We start from the raw sequence: 20,757 nt of genomic DNA on the forward strand, positions 1-20,757 counted from the left end.
TTAACATTGTATGTTGGCTGCTAAGACAAGCAAAAAAAGAACATTTCTCATTTCAAACTCTTATAATCTCTCCCCTCCATGAGTGAGCAGTGAAATTGGATAGGGGAGAATAGGAAGGAGAGCTGAAAAATCCTCAAACCATTGATCCAGGCACTCTCCCATCTCCTGTTTTCTCCTTTGTTCCACTTTAAGATCCTCACCAAAATGGTTTCTGCTCCTGGGCTCCTGTGGCTTCCTTTGATGGTCCTTCCTTCCTGGAATCTGAGGGCCAGCTCCCAACCACACTACTTTTGATCTCCGTTTTCTCCAACCACATCCTCCTTCCGACTCTCACCTGGCCGATGGCATTGTCTGTGGCTTTCTCTGTCCTGCCTTTCATGCCTTTTATGCCCAGCACCTGGCTTCCAGAGAACTGAGTTAGATGCCCTCCTGACCTCAACAGCATTTTCAGGCACCTCTACCTCCCAAATTCTTGCAAGCTAATTGTGATAATTCTCACCCATCCCTGCTTATTTCTTCCAGTAGAGGGACTTCCCACCACAACAATGCATATTTACTGAAGGATGGCCTCTGTCAGCCAGGTTGACTGTACAGATTTAGCCACAATGAGCATGTATGTGACCACGCCTGTCTCGTACCAATGAACAGTCAATAAACATTTGTTTAATCTTAATCTGAACAAAATAACTCAGAGTTTGGACAAGAGAGAAATCTTTTTTTTTTAAATTTATTGTAAATTGAAGTATAGTTGATTTACAGTGTGTTAGCTTCAGGTATACTGTACAGTAAAGTGATTCAGTTCTGTATATACATTCTTTTTCAGAGTTTTTCCATTTTCAGTTATTACAAGATATTGAGTATAGTTCTTTGTGCTGTACAATAGGTCCTTATTGTTTATCTATTTTATATATTGTAGTGCTATATGTTGGAGAAGGCAATGGCAACCCACTCCAGTACTCCTGCCTGGAAAATCCCATGAACGGAGGAGCCTGGTAGGCCGCAGTCCATAGGGTCGCCAAGAGTCAGACACGACTGAGCAACTTCACTTTCACTTTTCACTTTCATGCATTGGAGAAGGAAATGGCAACCCACTCCAGTGTTCTTGTCTAGAGAATCCCAGGGATGGCTGGTGGGCTGCCGTCTATGGGGTCGCACAGAGTCAGACACGACTGAAGCGACTTAGCAGCAGCAGCAGTGCTATATGTTATATGTAGTGTTATATGTTAATCTCAGACTCCTAATTTATCCCTCCCACTCTTTCTTCTTTGGTAACCATAAGTTTATTTTTTATGTCTGTGAGTCCATTCTGTTCCATAAACAACTTCATTTACATCACTTTTTTAAACTCCACATATAAGTGGTATCACGATATTTTTCTTTCTCTGTCTGACTTTATTTAAGTATGACAATCTCTAGTTCTATCTATATTGCTGTAAATGGTAATATTTCATTATTTTTCATGGCTGAATGGTATTCCATTATATAAACCTATACATATACATATATGTATAAATATATACATATACACTGATTCAATGAACATGAACTTGGGCAAACTCTGGGAGATGGTGAGGGACAGGGAAGCCTGGCATGCTGCAGTCCGTGGGATTGCAAACAGTCAGACATGACTTGGCAATTGAGCAACAGCAACAATATATGTATGTGTGTGTGTATATATATGTATACATATATCACATCTTCTTTACCCATTTACCTGTTGATGTATACTTAGGTTGCTTCCATGTCTCTTAGCTATTGTAAATAGTGCTGCTGTATATAAATATTGGGGTATGTGTATTTTTTGAATTAGAGTTTTCCTCTTCTCTGGATATATGCCCAGGAGTTTGATTGCTGGTTCCTATGGTAACTCTATTTTTAGTTTTTTAAGAAACCTGTATACTGTTCTCTGTAGTGGCTTCAGAGAGAATTCTGATTTAACTTTTTAAAAATGCAGTCAACAAAGTATTTATTTCATGGCCAATATGTTTCAGACATTGGGGATCTTCTGATATTCATTACAATGGATATGTCATCAGTTAACAGGTCAAGAGCAGTCGCTGAGTGCCTTCTGTGAACTTGGCACTGTGATATCACCATGTTACCTTAAGACCAGGACTTGGGAAGATTTTGGGGGCAAGGGTATCCTACAGGGTGGTGAGTTTTGGGTGGGGGGTGGGTGACAATGTTTGCTGTAAGGCTGGGCTGGCAACATAAAGAATCCTGACTGTGGCCTGGAGCTTTTCTAGTCCTCAGCTTGACAGGGCTGGCTGTCTTGCTCAGGTATTTCCCCATGACTGCTCAGTCACAGATTTGCAACTGATTTCTTCACCACACAAATGCAGAACTTCACTCCTAACTCATGTGGGTTCACTGGCTAAGCAAAGCTCTGAGATCTTCAGCACAGACCACAAGCCTAGAAATTCAGGGACCTGGGTTTCAGCTCTGCTTCTGCAGATGCACATTCAATCATGTGAAGTTTTCATACATGAACAGGATGCCCTGCATCATTGATATGTAAATTTTAGGGAGACCACTGGTTAACACTTTCTCAAGTTGAAAAGGAAAGTAGAAAAATATAGACTCATGTGCTCAGGCCCTTATGTTCCTTTCAGGTTGTTTGAAACCAATCCATCAATGATCGTATCTGGAAAAATTCCCTTGTCTTTGAAATTGCCTGGAAATGAGGTCATACAATGGAATCACCTGAACCTTGGGATGAAGATTTTTTCTCAAATAAAGAAAGGTAATTGTCATTAAAAAATAATTTTCTGTGAAACAAATGTCTTCCTCAAAAATTTTCCTTGATTTTGTTTATTATTATGTATTTAGTTTTCATTGGACTATAATTGATTGACAATGTTATGTTAGTTTCAAGTGTGCAGCAAAGTGATTCAGTTCTCTCTATATATGTGTACATACATACACACATATATTTTTTCAGATTATTTCCCATTTTAAGTTGTTATAAGATATTGAATCTGGTTCCCTGTGCTATACAGTAGGCCATTGTTGTTTATCTATTTTTTATATAGTAGTGTGTATCTGTTTCCTGAATTTTACAATTGCTGACTTTGGGGTGGGGAAGTCTCAATCAGTATTTATTCACTTTTAGATCCAATGGAAAATGTGTCCTGAAATCCTTTGTATCATTAAGAAGTAGAAGCTCAATCTGTTTAAATTTATCAAAAAGAGTGTAAATACTGCACATCACAAAATTAATAAAATGGAAAAAATGAGCTTCCTCTTTCTCTCAAGTTGCTAAATGGATTCACCACAAGATGGTGCCATGCAAGTGCTACTTGATAAAATGGTTGTTACGTGTGTACTGTTCCTTTTACAGGAGGCCCTTGTACTTACCAGCTATGGCATATGGCACATCTGAGAATGCTGTTTACACAGAGGCAAGTGCCTGTCTTGTTGTGTGAGTTTTCAGTGACTAAGGTCTTCCCCTTGTTCTTCATATGAGCTCGACCTCTGGACAAGTTTTCTGGTAACATGCTATTGCCATGGTACCAAGTCCACAGTTACTTACATATTTTGAGGAGGATGTGGCTGAGTTAGGTGGGTCTCTGAAAGCACTTAATTTTTTCCCTCAGCTCATGATGGAAAGGAAGGTCATGTTCTGGTTCCTTTCTCTATCGTGCTCTGTTATGGATTTCTGTAAGCACCAAATGCTTGTGTGTGTGTGTGAGTCACTCAGTTATGTCTGACTCTTTGCAACCCCCTGGACATAGGCTGCCAGGCTCCTCTGTCCGTGGAATTTTCCAGGTAAGAACGTTGCAGTGGGTTGCCATTTCCTCATCCAGGGGATCTTCCCAACCTAAGGATCGAACCTGGGTCTCCTGTACTACAGGCAGACTCTTCATCATTTGGGCTACCAGGGTGTCCTTAATTTATCAGTAGAAGATATGCAGCAGGTCAAGGAAAGTCTGCAGTGCTGTGGTTCTCATTTCTAAGAACATGAAGATGAGTCTAAACTCCAAGGCCGAGTGATGGCCACTTCACACGTGAAGGCAAACCTGATATCATCTCCGTTGGATATTCAAACCCTGGATAACTGGATGATTTGGAAATTAAAGGGGTGCAATCTTCACATGGAAAGGTAGTCACAGAAAAGAATGTGGCCTATTTTATGTGTGTGGAGAGAATGAAGTGCAGGGCATGTGCCTTTTCTGTTAAATAGTACTGCCCTGTTGCCATGTAGCCAGGTAAATATTTGCAAGGCGCCTACCGCCTCCCTGGATTTGGGGCATGTGTCTGCTGGGCATGAAACAAGCTCTGTGGGAAACAAGCCTCTCAGCCCTTATCTCCCTCTTGTGACAGAGTTCACCGAGGATGATATAACCTTCAGAGGGAAGAGAGCCCTCCTGGTTCTTATCTTCTCTCTCAGCTGGCACCAGGGCATCTGGAGGCCAAGACAAGTGGGTCCTTTGCAGGGGCCCCAAAGAGAGGAGGTAGGCCCAGAGATTCAACTTCTCAATACTGGTTCCTGGAGTTGTAGTATTTCCTCAGGGCTCCTGTTCAAAAGGCATTGAGGGGTAGACCAGTTAGCTTATATGGTTCTTAGATGCATCAATTGCTAAGAGACATTAATGTATTATGGAAAAGTGATGAGATAGAAAGTCATATTTTTCAGAATTGTTCTGAGGCAGGGTATTTTAACGGGTAGGAAGAACAAGTTGTTCAAGAAGTTGTTTAAGTGAAGTTAAGATCCCTAACCCCAGGGACTTCCCTGGTGGTCCAGTGGTTAAGAATCCACCTTTCAACGCAAGGGACATGGGTTCAGACCCTGGTTGGGGCACTAAGATCCCACATGCTGAGGGACAACTAAGCACTCAAGACACAACTAAAGACACTGCATGCTGAAACTAAAACCTGATGCAGCCAAACAAATAAATAAAATAAATAAATCTTAAAAAAAGATTCCCTACCCCACCCGGCCCTAGAGGTAATGCTAGAGTAAAAACAGCAAGCTGCCTAACTGCTTTCCAAGGGAGGAACTTATTTGCTAAGTGGGAGACACAGTGTGGGGTCCATTTCTAGGGACAAAAGAGAAGAGACTGAGTTATCAAATACTTTCTCTTTCTCTCTCCCTCCACCCCCCAATCAACAGGCCCTTATAATCATCAAATAAATTTCTAAAGACTGTAGATTTATAGGAGTGCCCAGGTATAAGCCTGTTAAAGCACCAAATATTTTTCCCCTGCCCAGGTGAGAGAAGGTCACTGAAAGGACTCCTCAAAGAGAAATAAGAAGATGTTTAAGGACTTCCCTGGTGGTCCAAGTGGCTCAGACTCCAAGTTCCCAATGCAGGGTGCCTGGGTTTGCTCCCTAGTCAGGCTGGTGCATCACTGATGTAATGAACATGAACTTGGGCAAACTCCAGGGGATGGTGAGGGACAGGGAGGCCTGGCGTGCTGCAGTCCATGTGGTCACAAAGAGTCACCCAACTAAAATAAATAAATTTATTAAAAAAAAAAAAAAGAGTCAGACATGACTGGGAGACTGAACAACAACAACAGGGAACTAGATCCCATGTGCCACAGCTAAGAATACGCATGATGCAACTAATGATCCCAAGTGTCGCAAATATGACCCAGCCAAATAAGTAAGTAAATATTAAAAAAAGAAGAAATTCATGTCAAAGGATTATTATCCACGTGCCCACTGGGTCAGGACCTCAGAATTTCACATCTGCCTTGCCTTTCAGACAAACATCTGAAGACAATAATGATAGCTATATATCCCATTTTTCAAGAACTGCCTGGTTTTGAATATTCTGTCCATTCAGTTCAGGTAAGTGTATTTTAACTTCACACTCAAGTCTTATGGCTTTGGCCTCAGAAAATTAGCCATCAGTGACAGACTCAAGAACTTTGAACTCGGTTGTCCTTCCCTTCTTGCAGTAGGAAATCCCCTACAGATGGTCAGAGTGGACCACTTGGAACACTGCCTGGCCAGGGGCTGCACATTGCTTGGGTCAATCCCAGTGCAACACTGTTGTGGGTGCATCAGTGAATGAGTCACTGAGGAGGAAGATGAGATGGATCAAAGGCCAGGCTCAATGGGGATACTTTTTGTTTTTTTTAGAGAGCTCTGAGTTACTCAAGAAGAATCCTCTCAAAGTGTGAATGGACCTATGGAGACAGAAATTCAGTCTTTTGGTGCTAGAATTTCACTGCTTGACCGAAGGCTCTCTGAATTTCCAGCCTAATGGTACACATTTTGGGCTGTATTTAGCAGCCTCTCTTTCTTCTATCCCATTTCTTTCCCTTTATTAAATTTCTGTCTCTCTCTCTCTCCTTTGCCAAAGTAGTTTCTGAATGATCTCTTCATGGTGGAGACATGGGCAACCACCTTCTGAGTTCACACATGCATGCCCAAGAGTGTCTTTTTGTCCCTTCACATCTGACTGACAATTTGAGTGGGCAGAGGACTCTAAATTCAAAGCCATTTCTCATAAACATTTTGAACACATTGCTTCATCTTCTAGCATAATTATTTTAAGTTTTAAACATTTAAATAAGATTTTTCTTTCAAGTTGTTTCCTTCAGCCATCAAGCCTCTCCACCCCTATTAACTTCTGCTTCTTAGGCAAAGCATTTCCTCATAACCAGGGTGGGGTCAGAACTCTTGGTCAGGATTCCCCGTGAGAATGCGTCTGTCTCCAGAGGATCAAACACTTAAACACTCAGGGTGAAGAGCTATTAATCTTTAGTGCCAGAGGCTGAAGTGGGCCTTTTATGGAATTTGTGACTCATCATCCAAGAGCCTAAAAGATTAATTTGCTCCTGTTGGGCCCTGATTGCACAGGCTGAACATCAGCTGAACATCTAAAATCTAGCATCTAGACACTGTTTCAACTAACCTGGAAACCACCTATTTCTGATTGATATCATGATACACAACATCTGTGTGGTGATTTGTCAACTTTCAGATCTAACAAACTGTCTGCCTTTGTTGGGCAGGGGGGACTGCGGCATGTGGGATCTTATTTCCCTGACCAGGGCTTCAAACCTGAAACCCCTGAATTGGAAGCACAGAATCTTAATGACTGGATCACCAGGAAAGTCCTCCATCTGTCATTTTGCTGAGTCACAGGGTAAGAGGCGGCTGGGACACTTAGGGACAGGAATAATTCATGTTCTTAGCAAGAGGTGTTAGCTGGCAACAGTTCCCTCTGCATAACTGATGAATTATGAAATAACTTCAGGGAGAACCTTACCAAAAGTGGGATGGACAGCTTTACGAATCCATGAGCTCCTAAGAGTTATTCTGAGTGGAGAGGGTGTAAATCGGATACAAGAGCCTACTGGATGGTTGGAATGCTTAGCCTTTAAGTTCTTTTCAATCACGAGAATTTGTCTGTGGTGCTTAGTGTGCCTGGCACACAGTAGATGCCAATAAATGCTAAATAAAATGTCTGTGGACTTCATTATGCCTGAGCTGCCGAGGTGACTGGTGTCCATGCCTTTATTTGCTATAGTAAGTCCATAGCAAGCAGGTTGTAGTTTGGATCTTCATTGTGGCATGCGGGGTCTTTAGTTGCACCTTGTGAACTCTTACTTGAGACATGTGGGATCTAGTTCACTGACCAGGGCTGGATCCTGGGCCCCCTGTATTGGGAGCATAGAGTCTTAGCCACTGGACCACCAGGGAAGTCCCAGTACATTGCAGTTTGCAACTGCTATGAGCTATGTATATTGAAATATTAATAGAAGAGTCCCTTCCACAAACAGTGGTGGAGCTTGAATTGGGGACTCAGTTTTGGTCTTAAGCACTCTCTTGCTTGAAATGTTTATGGCCCTACCACAAACTTGGTATTGTATAGACAGAAGCAACACGCAGGACATCAAGCAGTTAAACAGCAAAGCCCCACTTAATTGTCTGGATTAGGGCTTTTGAACACTAGAAAAGAGGCTTCCAGGAAGCATTTGACCTGGAAAACACAGCTTTTTTCGTCCGTCAGAGTCAAAGACCTGCCACGCTTGTGCGCCTGCTTGCGTGGTGGGTGAGGGACAGAATCTGTAAAGTGGGACAGTAGAGACACAGTGCCCATCTATTGAGTTGAGAAAGCTAGAAAGGATAGAGCCTTTCAGATAGATTCAGAGAGGCTGCCCACATAAGCATCACAAAGTGAACACGAAGAGGAGACTGGCCTGTGGGGCCAGCTGACAGTCAAGGGCAATGAGTGAGGAAGGGACCCAGCAGCCCAGGCCGACTGCCCTCGCCTCTCCTGGTTTCTGAGTCAAAAACTGGTCTGATAGAGGATATTTCCTCCTTTGTGAATTTATTTTTATGTACCAAAATACTATTACAGGTGTATAGAAGATGCAAAAGAAAATAATGTATCCATAATCTTATTATGACTTTTTCAAGTCGGTTTAATACCTTCCAGGTTCCCTGCAGGCACACAAAGTTTATTAGAGAGGAATGGTTTATGATGGTCGTAGTGCCAATGTGATGTGTGTAATTGGATTACTTTTCCCAACTGAGTGTATCATATGCATATTTTATCCCAACTTTCATTTCACACTTTTAGCTTCTTGAGGCTAAATGGTATTTTGTCAAGGAAAAGGGAAAATAATATCTAACATGTGTTATGTTTATTATATGCTAAACTGAGTGCCCTAAGCTTTCAATGCTTATCTTGTTTATTCACCACAGCTACAGGATGGTGGGTGATATTATTCACCTCTTTTTTTCAGATGAGGAGTTTCGGAGAGAGTTAGCATGGTAACTCTTTGTAGCACAGCCCATGAGTGGGGTTTGGTTCAGATATGATTCCAGGGCAGTTCTCTTGCTAGTTGGACATTTAAATTGTTTCCTTTTATTTTCTTTTGTTATTATAACTCACCCTGCAATGAACAACTTTATCCACAGACTATCTAAAATATAATATAGTTGACTCTGAAGGAGAGTCAAAGAATATGGACACTTTGATGCCTCAAAAACTATCCCACTTTAGAGTATATAAGTCATATATATATATATATTCTTTAATCATCTACCTATAAACTTATATCCTTGCCAGCATTAGTTATGTTAATTTAAAATTTTGTTTCACTAATTTGGTAGCAAATGAAAAGTTAGTGTAGGGAGTTTGGGGGAGAATGGGTACGTGTATATGCATGGCTGAGTCCCTTCGCTGTTCACCTGAAACTGTCAAAACATTGTTTGTTAATTGGCTATACCCCAATACAAAATTAAAAGTTTAGAAAAAAATCTAGTATTTTTTCTTTTCCATCGTGGTTTATTACAGGATATTGAATATAGTTCACTATACTATACAGTAAGGCCTTATTGTTCACCTATTCTGTGTATAATAGCTTGCATCTACTAATCCCAGACTCCCAATCCATCCCTCCCCATCTCCCCCTCCTCAAAATTTAGTATTTTAACTTCTTTTATTATTTGAACAATTAAACATTACCTCATGTATTTGTCCAATGACTATAGTTCTTTGAGTCACAGGTTTATGTACTTTTTCCATTTATCCATTGGAGACAATTAAAAAAATCAATTAATATGGACTATTCTCATAGTAATAAAGATACAAGCTCTTTGTCAGATTTGGTGGAATATTTTTCCTGGTCTGTTTGCACTTTGTTTTTTTCATTTTGACATGTTTTCAAAAATTTGTCTAGTGAGATATAGCCATTTCTAACTTTTTAATGTAATATACTGCTTCTAGACAAAGTACCCTCTTCCAAACTCTTCTCCAGATACTTCAAAAATATTTTAATTTATTTTTCTGTAATCTTTCTGTGTAGTTAAACAACACTATTTGGGATTTACATTGATTTTTGGTGTGATTAGATGTCTAACATGCTCCAGGGTGTTTTACAACAAGCAAACAGACAAAGATTCCTATCCCACCCCACCTCTCATCCCCTCCTTAGCCCCCTGCCTCAGCTACTCCCCTTCCCCCATCCTTTCCAGTTTAGAATCCATCCCAGCTACAGCAACTATACTTCTCTCTCTCCTTCAATTTCATTCTGTTTCATTTCTGTTGACTGAATTCCTAGGGGTAGAATTGGTGGATTATATGGTAGGCGTATGTTTAACCTTATTAAAAACTGGATTTAGATAACTGCTTAGTTGTTATCCAAAGTGGTTGTGCCATTTTAAACTCTCACTAACACTGCAAGAGAATTCTAATTGCTTTACCTTCTTGCCAACCTTTAATATGGTCAGTCTTTTTAATTTTAATTGTTAATGGGTATAAAGTAACGTGTTATTCTGGTTTTAATTTGCATTTTCCTTTGACTAATGATTTTGAGCACCTTTCTGTATGCTTGGTAGCAATCTGTAGAGCATCTTTTGTGACATGTCTGTTAAAATTTTTGTCCATTTAAAAACCAGGTTGTTTGTTTTTTTATTTTTGTTTTGTAGAAGTACTTTATATATTCTGGACATAAGACCCCTGTCAGATGTATATACTGTGCATTTCTCTCAGCCTATGGCTTGCATTTTCAATTTTCTTTAATTGTGTCTTCTGAACAGAATTGTTTTAAATTTTGATTATTGCCAGTTAATCTTTTCTATCATGGTTTTTGTATATTAAGAAACTATTGCCTACTTCAAGGTCATCAATATATATATATATATCCTCCTATGTTTTCTTCTAGGAGTCTTAAAATTTTAGCTTTTAGTTCTAAGGTCCAGCTCAAATAAAATGTCTGCATGTGGTGTGACGCAGGGTCAAGGTATATTCTTTTTCATATGGACACTCAGTAGTTCTAGCAAGATGTGTTGAAATGAATTTCCCCACTGAATTACTTGGGCACCTTTGTTGCAAATCAATAGAATGCATTTTACACACAAACACACACAATTTCTAGATTCCCTGTTCTTTTCCATGGATGTATTTGTTTATCTTTGCATTTGCCCCAATAGCACACTGTCTTGTAGCTTTACAGCAGTAAGTCTTGAAGTTGGGTAGTAGTGTAACCCTTCCGAATCAGTACATTTTTTCCTGTATCTGTTCTTGTCAGGTAACTTTTCTTCGCTCTGAGTGTTTTGGCAGAAAGTTGAGTTTCATGTAGGTTATTGGTAGCAGAACTTCTCCTTTCCTCTCATTTTTTTTTTTTTTTCACATTAATAAGTCAAAGTAGGGGACTTCCCTGGTGGTGCAATGGTTAAGAATCCATCTTGCAATACAGGGGATATGAGCTCGATCCCTGATCGGGAAACTAAGATCCCGCATGCCTTGGAGCAACTAAGCCTGCGTGCCACTACTATGGAGCACGTGATCTACAACTAGAGAATCTGTGTGCCACAATGGAGGATGCTGCATGATGCAATGAAGATTCCACGTGCCGTAACCATGACCCGACGCAGCAAAAAAACAGTCGAAGTGATTTTCAAAAGTTGTAAAATCTGGGTTTTAATCCCATTCCTGCTACTTGTTAGCTCCAAGATCTTGGACAAGTTACATAACTTTTCTGAACCTCAAAACTTTCCTCATTTAATATGAAGATTAGGTGTTTTCCAGCTCTAAGATTAGGAGATTTTATGATTATAAGGTGTTATTTGTCCTCAGACTCAAGCACAGGTGCTGAACTCCAAATTTTTGACTCTTTCACTTCAAAGTCCTGCTGTCTGAGCCCCCACCCCCCCTTTACTTTTGAGCAGTTTTGCCTGGGTGATTTCCCTTGCTAATACAACCAAACAGCTGCCACTAACCCTCCCAGAAGGACTTCATTTTTGTGGTCCTTTTTATTCCCCTGTCTCAGGAGGAAGGTACCTTTGAACTAGAAAGAGCATCTGTGCAAAGTAGCATGGGTGGAGAAATCACACGGCAAAGCCACTTAGTAGCACTAGAAATGCCTCACCAGTGCCAAGCTTTGACTCCTTCTGAGACCTACTGAATCAGAAAGGCTGGGGGTGCGGCCCAGCACTGTGTGTATAACAAGCTCGGCAGGTCCAGGTGATGACAGTGCTCACTCAAGACAGAGAGGCACTGGTGTGGAGTGTGACACACGTGACAGGGCTCAGAGTAGGGGAGAGGACGCAACTGTCAAACCACAGAGGGGAGTGTTCTGCTTTTACGCTGAAAATCGGAATTCCCAGGTGGTCCCATGGTTAGGACTCCAAGCTTCCACTGCAAGGGGCACAAGTTTGATCCCTGGTCTGAGGACAGATCCCAAAGCCCACATGGCGTGTTGCATGGCCAAAAAACCCAAACCAAACAATATTGGAAAGTGGTCACTCAAAAGAGAGAGTGGAATTTCTTTGGATGGTATTTGGGCTGTTTTGAAAAGTGGAAGATGGAGGCAAGAACCAAATGCCATAGAAGCGAGACTAGGTTTTCTCCAGATCATTTCACTCCAGACCAAGCAGCTTCTTTGGTTCTCTGAAGGTCAAAGCGCCTCAGGACAGCTGCCTTGCAGTCACACAAGCTTCAGTATGCATAGAGAGTTGGTGTTGGTTATTCACATTAGGAGTTCATATTTATCCCCTAGCCTCTCATGGAACCCACTGCCTCAGTGGTGGCCTGAGTGTGGTTTCCACACCTCCAGGAGGCTGGTTGAGCAGTCTAGAAGGTTTGGCTGACCTGGTTTGGAGCACACAGCATATAATGTTGGGAGTACATGAGACCCAACCATTTCATTTCCTAACAGGAAAAAAAAATGGAGGTATTTTTCTAGTCAGAGGAAAATAGAGCCAACTTCTGTCAAGCAATTGCAAACATGCGTGGATTTTTAAAAAAGCAAAGCTTGTAAATGGTTAAAGTAAAAAGAGTCTTTATATTTTAGATGATTTGAAACCACAGTAGGTTTGGTAAAACAAGGAGTGTGGGCTTGTCCAGGAGAGAGAGAACACACTCTCATAAGTTTACTGGTTTCCTAGGGATTACTGGGCTTAAAAAGTCTTATTGAGAAATTTTTTCTACCTGGTGGAGCATTGCTTTCCTTGCGTTGATCTCTTGCACAACACCTCACTCCTGCCTGCCACGTGAAGCCTGCTTTTTTTTGTTACAGCCTCAGGTCTGGGCTCTTTCCCAGACTCAACCTCCTTTCTTAGTTTGGCCCAATCCCACTTTTCTAACCTCATCCCAGAATTCCTACCAACACCAGCGGTGTCTCCTCCAGGAAGTCTTTCAGCTCACACTACCCTCTTGCTCACCACCATGCCCTTGCTCAGCCTGTTTGCCTTCCTACAGTGCCTTTCTCTTCCCTGAGTCAAACTGTTCATCCTTCTTGATCTAGAACCTCCTAGTTCACACTAGACTCTTGTTTCTCCAGCTCCAATGTTTGTAGGCTCTACTACTAATTTAGTGGCTAAATATACACTGCCTTGCGGTTTTTACTGATTGGCTCTCTAGCTGGATCCTTCCATGGAAAGAAGCTTAAAGTCAACCTCCTTTGGATTCTCCACGAGAACTGGTTTGGGGCTAGTCGCAGGAAAAATAAACATACTGCATCGCTGTCTGCTAGAGTAGAGATTTGATGCTTTCGGTATTTATGAACTGAAATGAGGGGTTCTCAACTGTGTTCCAGGGAACACCAGCTGGCTATGACGTTCATGGTTCCGTCCACCATATTTATGACTTTTACCATCTTAGATTGCGGTGCTCACCCCCGGGGGCAGCAGCTCCTTCCTGCTACCAGTGTTGTTCTGTTAAAGACAACTGTTCAAACAGGACAGGAGAAGGGCGTATTTATTATTCTTGCTCTTTAAATTTCAATGCTTTGTCCATTGACGGGAGTATGTAAAGAAACATGAGGAATAAGTTAATTAAAACATGCTGAAAGGGGAGGAAAGAAGAGCCACAAAGAGAAGGGAGTTAAAGAGAGTTTGACATTCTGAGAGCACTCAGTTTTTCTCTCTTGGCCATTTCCAGTCAGTTTGTTGGGGCCACAGCTGTGGTCCATTACTGTCCTGTGCTTTCAGCTGATCATTCAGATAACAGTGCCTCTCTTAGACACTAATGAAGCTGTAATGCTCTCACCAGTATAGAAGGTGCAGGGCAGATGGATTGAGACACTTAGAGTTAAAAATATGGGTAACCCTTACTCTTTCGCCAGATGCATTCCAGATTTTTTTTTGTCCCATGAATATATATATATACAAACATGAGAACTTTTAAGAGTTGTATCACAATAAATGTGATATAAAGTTTCACAGTTTATTTATTTTGATCCTACTTTCATATAATTAGCTGTCTACATCTTCATTTTTAGCAGCTAACAATAATTCCTTAGTCTGGAAGTACCGTAATGTTTTAACCTTTTTTTTTTTTTTTTAATATTTAGGATTGTAAATTTTTTTACAAATAAAGCTTTAGTGAACATGCTTTGCATACAGATGTCTTTGAATACTAGCCTGATGATTTTCTTAGGATAAATCCTCACAAGCCAACTTACTAGGTCAGAGTATGCATTCTATTAAGACTTGTCCTGGAAATTACCATAATGCTCTAAGTGTCCACTCCTAAGATCCTTGCTAACAGCAAAGAAACTATTCATGTTTTTAATCTGATACATTCTTACTGTATCTGACACATTCTTACTTTGATACAAGCTAGTGTTTTTATAGCAGTCATAACTACAGAATAGCCAGGCATTAGTTTGCACTCCCAAGAGAGAAAAATGTGATGGGTCTCACCTCCCTGGAGACAGTGTAGAAGGCTGCAAAGCTTCGGGAATCAGTGTCCGACTTGTGCTTCATGCCCTTAAGACCAGCTTCTTCATAAGAGATGCTCTGGATGTAATGAGGCTGCCAGTCACATTTTACCCACATCCCAGTCTCCCTACTCTGGAGCATTTTGTTTTTACCTGTCCATTCTGCTCCTCAGTTTCTTCACACCCCAAACTCGACTGCATTTCACATCCTTTCCCTCTACAAACCTACATTCTGGAAAAGATTAGGTATCAGTCAGTCCCACTTAGAATAAATTGAAATCAACAAGCCCGTTCTTCCTAGTTGTTTGCTTTTTAAAATTTATCCCTAATAGTGCAAAAAGAGCATTGTTCTTAATGAAATAAATATATCAACTGAAAGGTTGAATTTTTTCTTTGTTTTTAGCAACCCATACAAAGCAATTACATGGAGTCTAAGTAGAATTAAGATGCACCTGACTGCCTGGCGAACTGCAACCTTCCACACAGATCATTGCTCAAGTTAATGCTGGGCAAGGGACAAGAAAGGGCTTCCCAGGGTGCTAGAGGTAAAGAACATGCTTGCCAATGCAGGAGACGTAAGAGGCAGTTTTGATCCCTGGGTTGAGAAGATCCCTTGGAGAAGGAAATGGCAACCCACTCCAGCATTCTTGCCTGGAGAATCCCATGGATAGAGGAGTCTGGTGGGCTACAGTCCGTAGGTTTGCACAGAGTTGGAGATGACTGAAGCAACTTAACATGCACACATGCAAGGGACAAGAGAGAGCGAGACCATGTGGGAAGGATGAGTGAGTTTCCTTGCCATGGGTTTCAGAAAAGTGACATGACTGCTCTGTGTGTTTCAGACCCATTCCTCAGTCTGTGCTGGCGGGCCACTAGTAAACTAGCTCTCCGAGGGGCAAAATGAGCCTGATTTGCAGCATTTGCTGATTTCCACAGCAGATTTCAAGCTACTAAACAGTGTAACTGGCCCATCATTTTCCTGACCATTTAACAATCATCTTTGTTATGAAGGTCTCAATGGTTGCCCTTACAATTGGATCTTCTTTTAAGGCTGCTATTCAGGGGCCGCCCCTGTCTCCAGTGTTTATTATCATGCACACACTGGAGGAATTGCCTCTCAATATTACATACATGTTAGACATCCCATGAAATCATTTTGTGATTGCAGCAGTGGACTGCTAACACCTGTCTGAGATGTGAGGTTACATCATCTCTTCTGTATTTGACGGTTAACGACACTGGGCTGTATCTAGATGCTCACTGGGGTTTTAGGTTCACAATTCTTCGATGAGAACAATGGGGGTCCTGTTGCTTTAGGAGCAGTAGCTTTTCTTTGAGAAAGAGAGTGTATTTCAGACCCCTTAATTTTCACAACACTGTGTCAATTCTGGCGCCACATAACTGACAAATAGGGAACTCTTTCTGTCTAGCAATGAAGACAATATGAAAGAAAATTCTTGTGAGGTCACAGACACATCCTTTTCTAGATCATAGTGTCTCACAGTTTGGTGGCATGACAGCCATCAGGGAGTTTAAACAGTGTTGGTTTCTGGTCCTCTGCTCTCAATAATCTGATTTAGTAGGTCTGGGTCCATCCAAGAATCTACATATTATTAACAGTTCAGCTGAATGTGATGCTGATTCTGGGGTGGTGGTGGTGGTGGGGACACACTTGGAGGCCCTGGTCTTGCCTCCTCTGACTGTCACCCTTCTGCTAAATTTGGTCATCAGACATGAGTATGTTCAGACCTGTACAGTCCTCCTCACTCAGCTGCAAATCGATATTCCATGCCCTTGGCTTTTATCAAACACCTTGTAGCTCAGATGGTAAAGAATCTGCCTGCAATGTGGGAGACCCGAGTTCAATTCCTGGGTTGGGAAGTTCCCCTGGAGTAGGAAATGGCAACACACTCCAGTACTCTTATCTAGAGAATTCCATGGACAGAAGAGCCTGGGAGGCTATAGTCCATGGGGTTGCAGAGTTGGACACGACTGAGCAACTAACATACACAATACAAGAACCAGCCATATGAAATGTATGTTTTTGCTCATATTTAAATTTAATAATAAATTTCTTTCAGAGTTTAATTTTCATGGGGAAAAACTCTTCTTTATTATCTGAAGAGGGAGCCATCACATTTTTTTTAGCCCTTAAGATGTCAGAATGAGTTCGATGCATGATACAGGGTGCTCAGGGCTGGTGCACCAGGATGACCCAGAGGGATGGGATGGGGAGGGAGGTGGGAGGGGGGTTCTGGAAGGGGAAAACATGTATACCCATGGTGGATTCATGTCAATGTATGGCAAAACAAATACAATATTTTAAAGTTAAAAAATAGATAAATAAACTAATTAAAAAAAAAAAGATGTCAGAATGAACCAAATTTAGTGTTTAATAACAATACTTGCCTACCCCTGGTTCCTGGCATAATTGCAACTGCCTTTTTCTCTATAGTTTCTGGTGTCTTGGCTTTTGTTTTAATGTGACTTAAGTCCTTTATGGAAGTATACAACAAAGCAAAAAAATAGATCAAACAGAGAGAGATTTGTTAGATATCATTATACTAACAAGAGACATATTTTTTCTCTTGGTTCATCCAAAGCTGTAGACTAATAAAGGACTTCACAACACAATTTTCCCATGATTTCTTTTCTCTCTTTCTTTATGGACCATAGTTGCTTTGCAATGTTATGTTAGTTTCTGCTGTACAATGAAGTGGATCAGCTATATGTGTATATATGTCCTCTCCCTCCTGGGTCTGCCTCCCACCCCCACCCCCACCCCCATTCCACCCTCCTAGGTTACCACAGAACACTGAGCTGCGCTCCCTGTGCTACACAGCAGCCTCTCACTAGCTATTTATTTTTACACGTGGTATGTATATATGTCAATACTATTCTCTCAATTCATCCCACACTCCCTTTCCTCTGCTGTGTCCACACGTCCATTCTCTATGTCTGTATCTCTATTCCTGTCCTGCAAATAAGTTCAACTGTACTGTATTTTTGGATTCCACATATCTATGTTAATAAATGTTATTTGTTTTTCTCTTTCTGACTTACTTCACTCTGTATGACAGCCCATCATTTCTTTTGTCTTCTAACTTCAGGTTCCTTTCCCTCCTACCTTCACCAGCATAGGGCTGACCATGCCACCAATAGTCATCAACACGACCATGGAGTGAAGGCTCGGGTTCCCCCACGTTCATAGGTTGAAGCTGTAACTCATCACGTGATGGTATTTGGAGGTGGAACCTGTGGGAGGTAATTAGATTAGGCCAAGAAGGGGGGTTAGGCTGGGTTAGAAGGAGGTTAGATGAGGTCATAAAGGTGGACCCCTCATGATGCAGTTAGTGGCCTCACAAGAAGAGGAAGGGATGGGTGCTGGGTGGTGGGAGGGAAGAAAGAGAGAAATAGAGAGAACTCTACCTGCACACACTCAGGAAATGTCATGCGAGGACATAGTGAGAAGGCAGTCATCTGCAAGCCAAGAGGAGAGATCTTATGCAGGACCTAAGTGGCCCCCACCTTGATCTTGGACTTCCCAGCTTCTAGAACTGTGGGAAGTACATGTCTGTTGTTTAAGCTGCCCAGTCAATGGTATTTAGTGATGCCAACCTGAGCTAAAACAAACAGTGTCTGTGGGTGCCTGCTGTGTACCCAGTACTCTGTTTCGGCTGCTCTTTTTCTGACAAGGGGAAACATAGGGCAGATTTCTAAAACTGGACAAGTCTAACTTTGACACTCACAGGGGGATTGGTCTCGGCGGCTTTTTCTGACACAGTTTCCTGGGTTTACAAACATCCCAGGAGAAAGTGAGATCCTTCCTCACACTGAAGAGAAGAGCTGCCAAATCCCACCCATCACCATGCTCTCACTGTGGTGGGCAAGCTCCTCTGCAGACCCCTAGCAAGATGATGTGAGTCCGAGGAGTTCTGTGAAACACTGCCCATCACACTGGTGTGGCCACAGCTTTCAGCTATTTCCCAGTGAAGAATATTTTTCAATTTTGAGTCATCCAGGGTTTCTCAGCCAATTTGAGTATAGGACCCCTCCCTTTTAATTTTTACTGTTTGAACAGTGCCTCTTAGAAATGAGCAAAGAGCTGTGCTCAATCACAGCGGTCTCTGCCGAGCACCAGCAATGGCCCTCCCCTCTCAGAGGTGCACACAGTTGGTGTGTTGGTTTTACACACCAATACTGATGTCAGCTTCCCATCTGTCCTCCGTGAAAGAGAAAGCTTCACTACTTAAAAAGATGCTTGTTTTGTTTTTAAGTCAAATAGAGATGATTCTAGAACTGTAAGACAATTAAATTATAATGAGGCTATCTGTAGTATAAGGCCAGAGTGGTGTACTGGTGGGAGATATCATTAAAAAAAAAAAAGGTTGGAAGGAAATACTAGAGATCTGAAAGCCTGTGAAAGGAGAGTTGGGAAATGGGGATTTGTTGTTTAATGTGTATAGAGTTTCAGTCCTGCAAGCTGAAAAATTTCTGGAGATTTGTTCTGCAATGTGATTATATCTCACATTATTGAACTGTGCACTTTAAAATGGTCAATTTCATATTATGTATTTTTGTAGTTTTTCTTTTTGAAACCACATTACAAAAGAAAAAAGTCTGAGAAAGGTAAGAAAGGAAGGATGGGGGAGAGGAACACATATCTGGAAAGTAAATGCTTAAAATGAAGCATTAGATTTACCTGTATCCAGAATATAACCATACCAACAGCATCTCTCTCTCTCTCTTTCATTTGTGTTTCTTCTTCGTGTCCCTTTTTCTCTCATCATTTTGATCTATAGAAACTGCTTGAAGACTAGACAAAACTAAGGTGGCCAGATAGCCATGAGGTCATAATCATTTTGGCCACTCCTTATTCAGGAGACTGAGGGCTACCTGCTTTTTTTTTCCCCTAGTCCTCAAAATATCTCAAGTAGTTTGAGGATTTGTGATTCCTCCAATGCTAAGTCACTGCTTCAAGCCCAAGGTTAAGGATGGGGGAAGAATTAATTCATTTATTTCATATGTTGGGTCAGAGCCAGGTCTTTGTTTATGCTGAATTGCCCTTTCGATTAAGAAGTTCTGCCAAAAAAACCCTGTGGCAATGCCATCCGATGCGAGATTGGAACAATTACCTGGAAACAAGTTCTTCTGTACTGCTTCTAGACTCCACCAGTCAGAGTGAGAATGGGTCTTCTCCTTCACATGAGACTGAAAACACTAGGTGAGACTTGAGCCAAAGGCAATAATAATTAATCCTATAATCACTAACATTTTACATCATATTTGACATTTTAGAATCCCTTCTGTTTAAATCATCTCATGTGGTCTTGAAAAAACCACTGGAGCATCCCCCACTGGATTCAGAAAGGATACGTGGTTGTCCAGAACACTTAGTAATCTGTTTAAAGTTACAGAAACAGTGGTGGAGTAAAGGTTTGAACACTGTACTTTCAACCATCCAGGGCAGGAAGTGGCTTGGTGGTCACAGACCCTGTAAAGCTGTATTGGTAAAATCAAGAAGAAGTTTGCTTATAGAATGGACCCACATATAAATGCTACTTGAGTTCTGACTTCTTGTTTGACCTCACTAACCTGTCATGCTCAACTGTTTTCAAGGGTCTCACCAGGCCACGTGGGCTACTAACCACAACTCAGTTGTAAGTGTGGTTGAGATCCTGGAGGATTTCTGTAATTCTAATAAACATTCATTTTCCCAGAATGAGGGTCAGCACAAAGGGAGTGCTTCTTTTTGGTTCCAGCCTGCAAATTCATGCCCTGCATTCTGCCAACAATCTACCGAGAGTGCCTCCCAGGTCCCAGGGTGGAAAGTCGACGATGTAGAGGATACAGATGGGCTTTAACCTGTGAACCAGTTTAGCTACACAGGGACTATGGTGAGAAGCAGTGGGTTTCTGGCCATTCTGGTGATGGAGCTTTTCTGTGTGTGAACAAAAATCTCTCAAAAGTGGTTCTGCTCTCAGTCTGAGGGGCAAAAAACAAGCTGCAGCGGCAAGGGGTGACTATATAGCTCATCACCCACGACTGCGGTCTCTTCCACCACTGGGTATTTCCTCTTAACTTACTCTTGCCCTAGTGGGAAAGGTAGATTTCAACCCAAACCCTG

The 20,757-nt window shown here is 41.5% G+C and overlaps 1 protein-coding gene and 2 long non-coding RNA genes across 7 annotated transcripts in view; 2 read left to right on the forward strand and 1 right to left on the reverse strand.

Annotated features, from left to right (window-relative positions):
• Nucleotides 1-20,757, forward strand: part of CAMK1D (calcium/calmodulin dependent protein kinase ID) — a 496,165-nt gene that overhangs the window by 30,997 nt on the left and 444,411 nt on the right. For 3 of the 5 annotated variants that reach the window (XM_081554100.1, XM_081554105.1, XM_081554107.1), the window contains exon 2: nt 2,613-2,743. In XM_081554100.1, the coding sequence (XP_081410226.1) occupies nt 2,635-2,743 (109 nt within the window). In that variant the 5' untranslated portion in view covers nt 2,613-2,634. Of the gene's footprint in view, nt 1-2,612; nt 2,744-3,340; nt 3,402-20,757 lie in introns of all 5 variants that reach the window. The other 2 variants (XM_081554101.1, XM_081554104.1) reach the window with 1 other exon arrangement.
• On the reverse strand, nt 1,952-19,458 carry LOC145531510 (uncharacterized). Its single transcript, XR_014072495.1, has 6 exons — nt 19,333-19,458; nt 17,694-17,885; nt 14,784-14,862; nt 14,614-14,693; nt 5,269-5,450; nt 1,952-4,517 (listed from the first exon to the last, which is right to left on the reverse strand). It is a non-coding gene; the product is annotated as an uncharacterized LOC145531510 (long non-coding RNA).
• On the forward strand, nt 17,430-19,363 carry LOC145531513 (uncharacterized). Its single transcript, XR_014072498.1, has 2 exons — nt 17,430-17,505; nt 17,741-19,363. It is a non-coding gene; the product is annotated as an uncharacterized LOC145531513 (long non-coding RNA).

This window comes from Giraffa tippelskirchi, chromosome 13, assembly GCF_054371585.1.
Source record: "Giraffa tippelskirchi isolate mGirTip1 chromosome 13, T2T-mGirTip1v1.2.pri, whole genome shotgun sequence".
NCBI classification, from domain to species: Eukaryota; Metazoa; Chordata; class Mammalia; order Artiodactyla; family Giraffidae; genus Giraffa; species Giraffa tippelskirchi.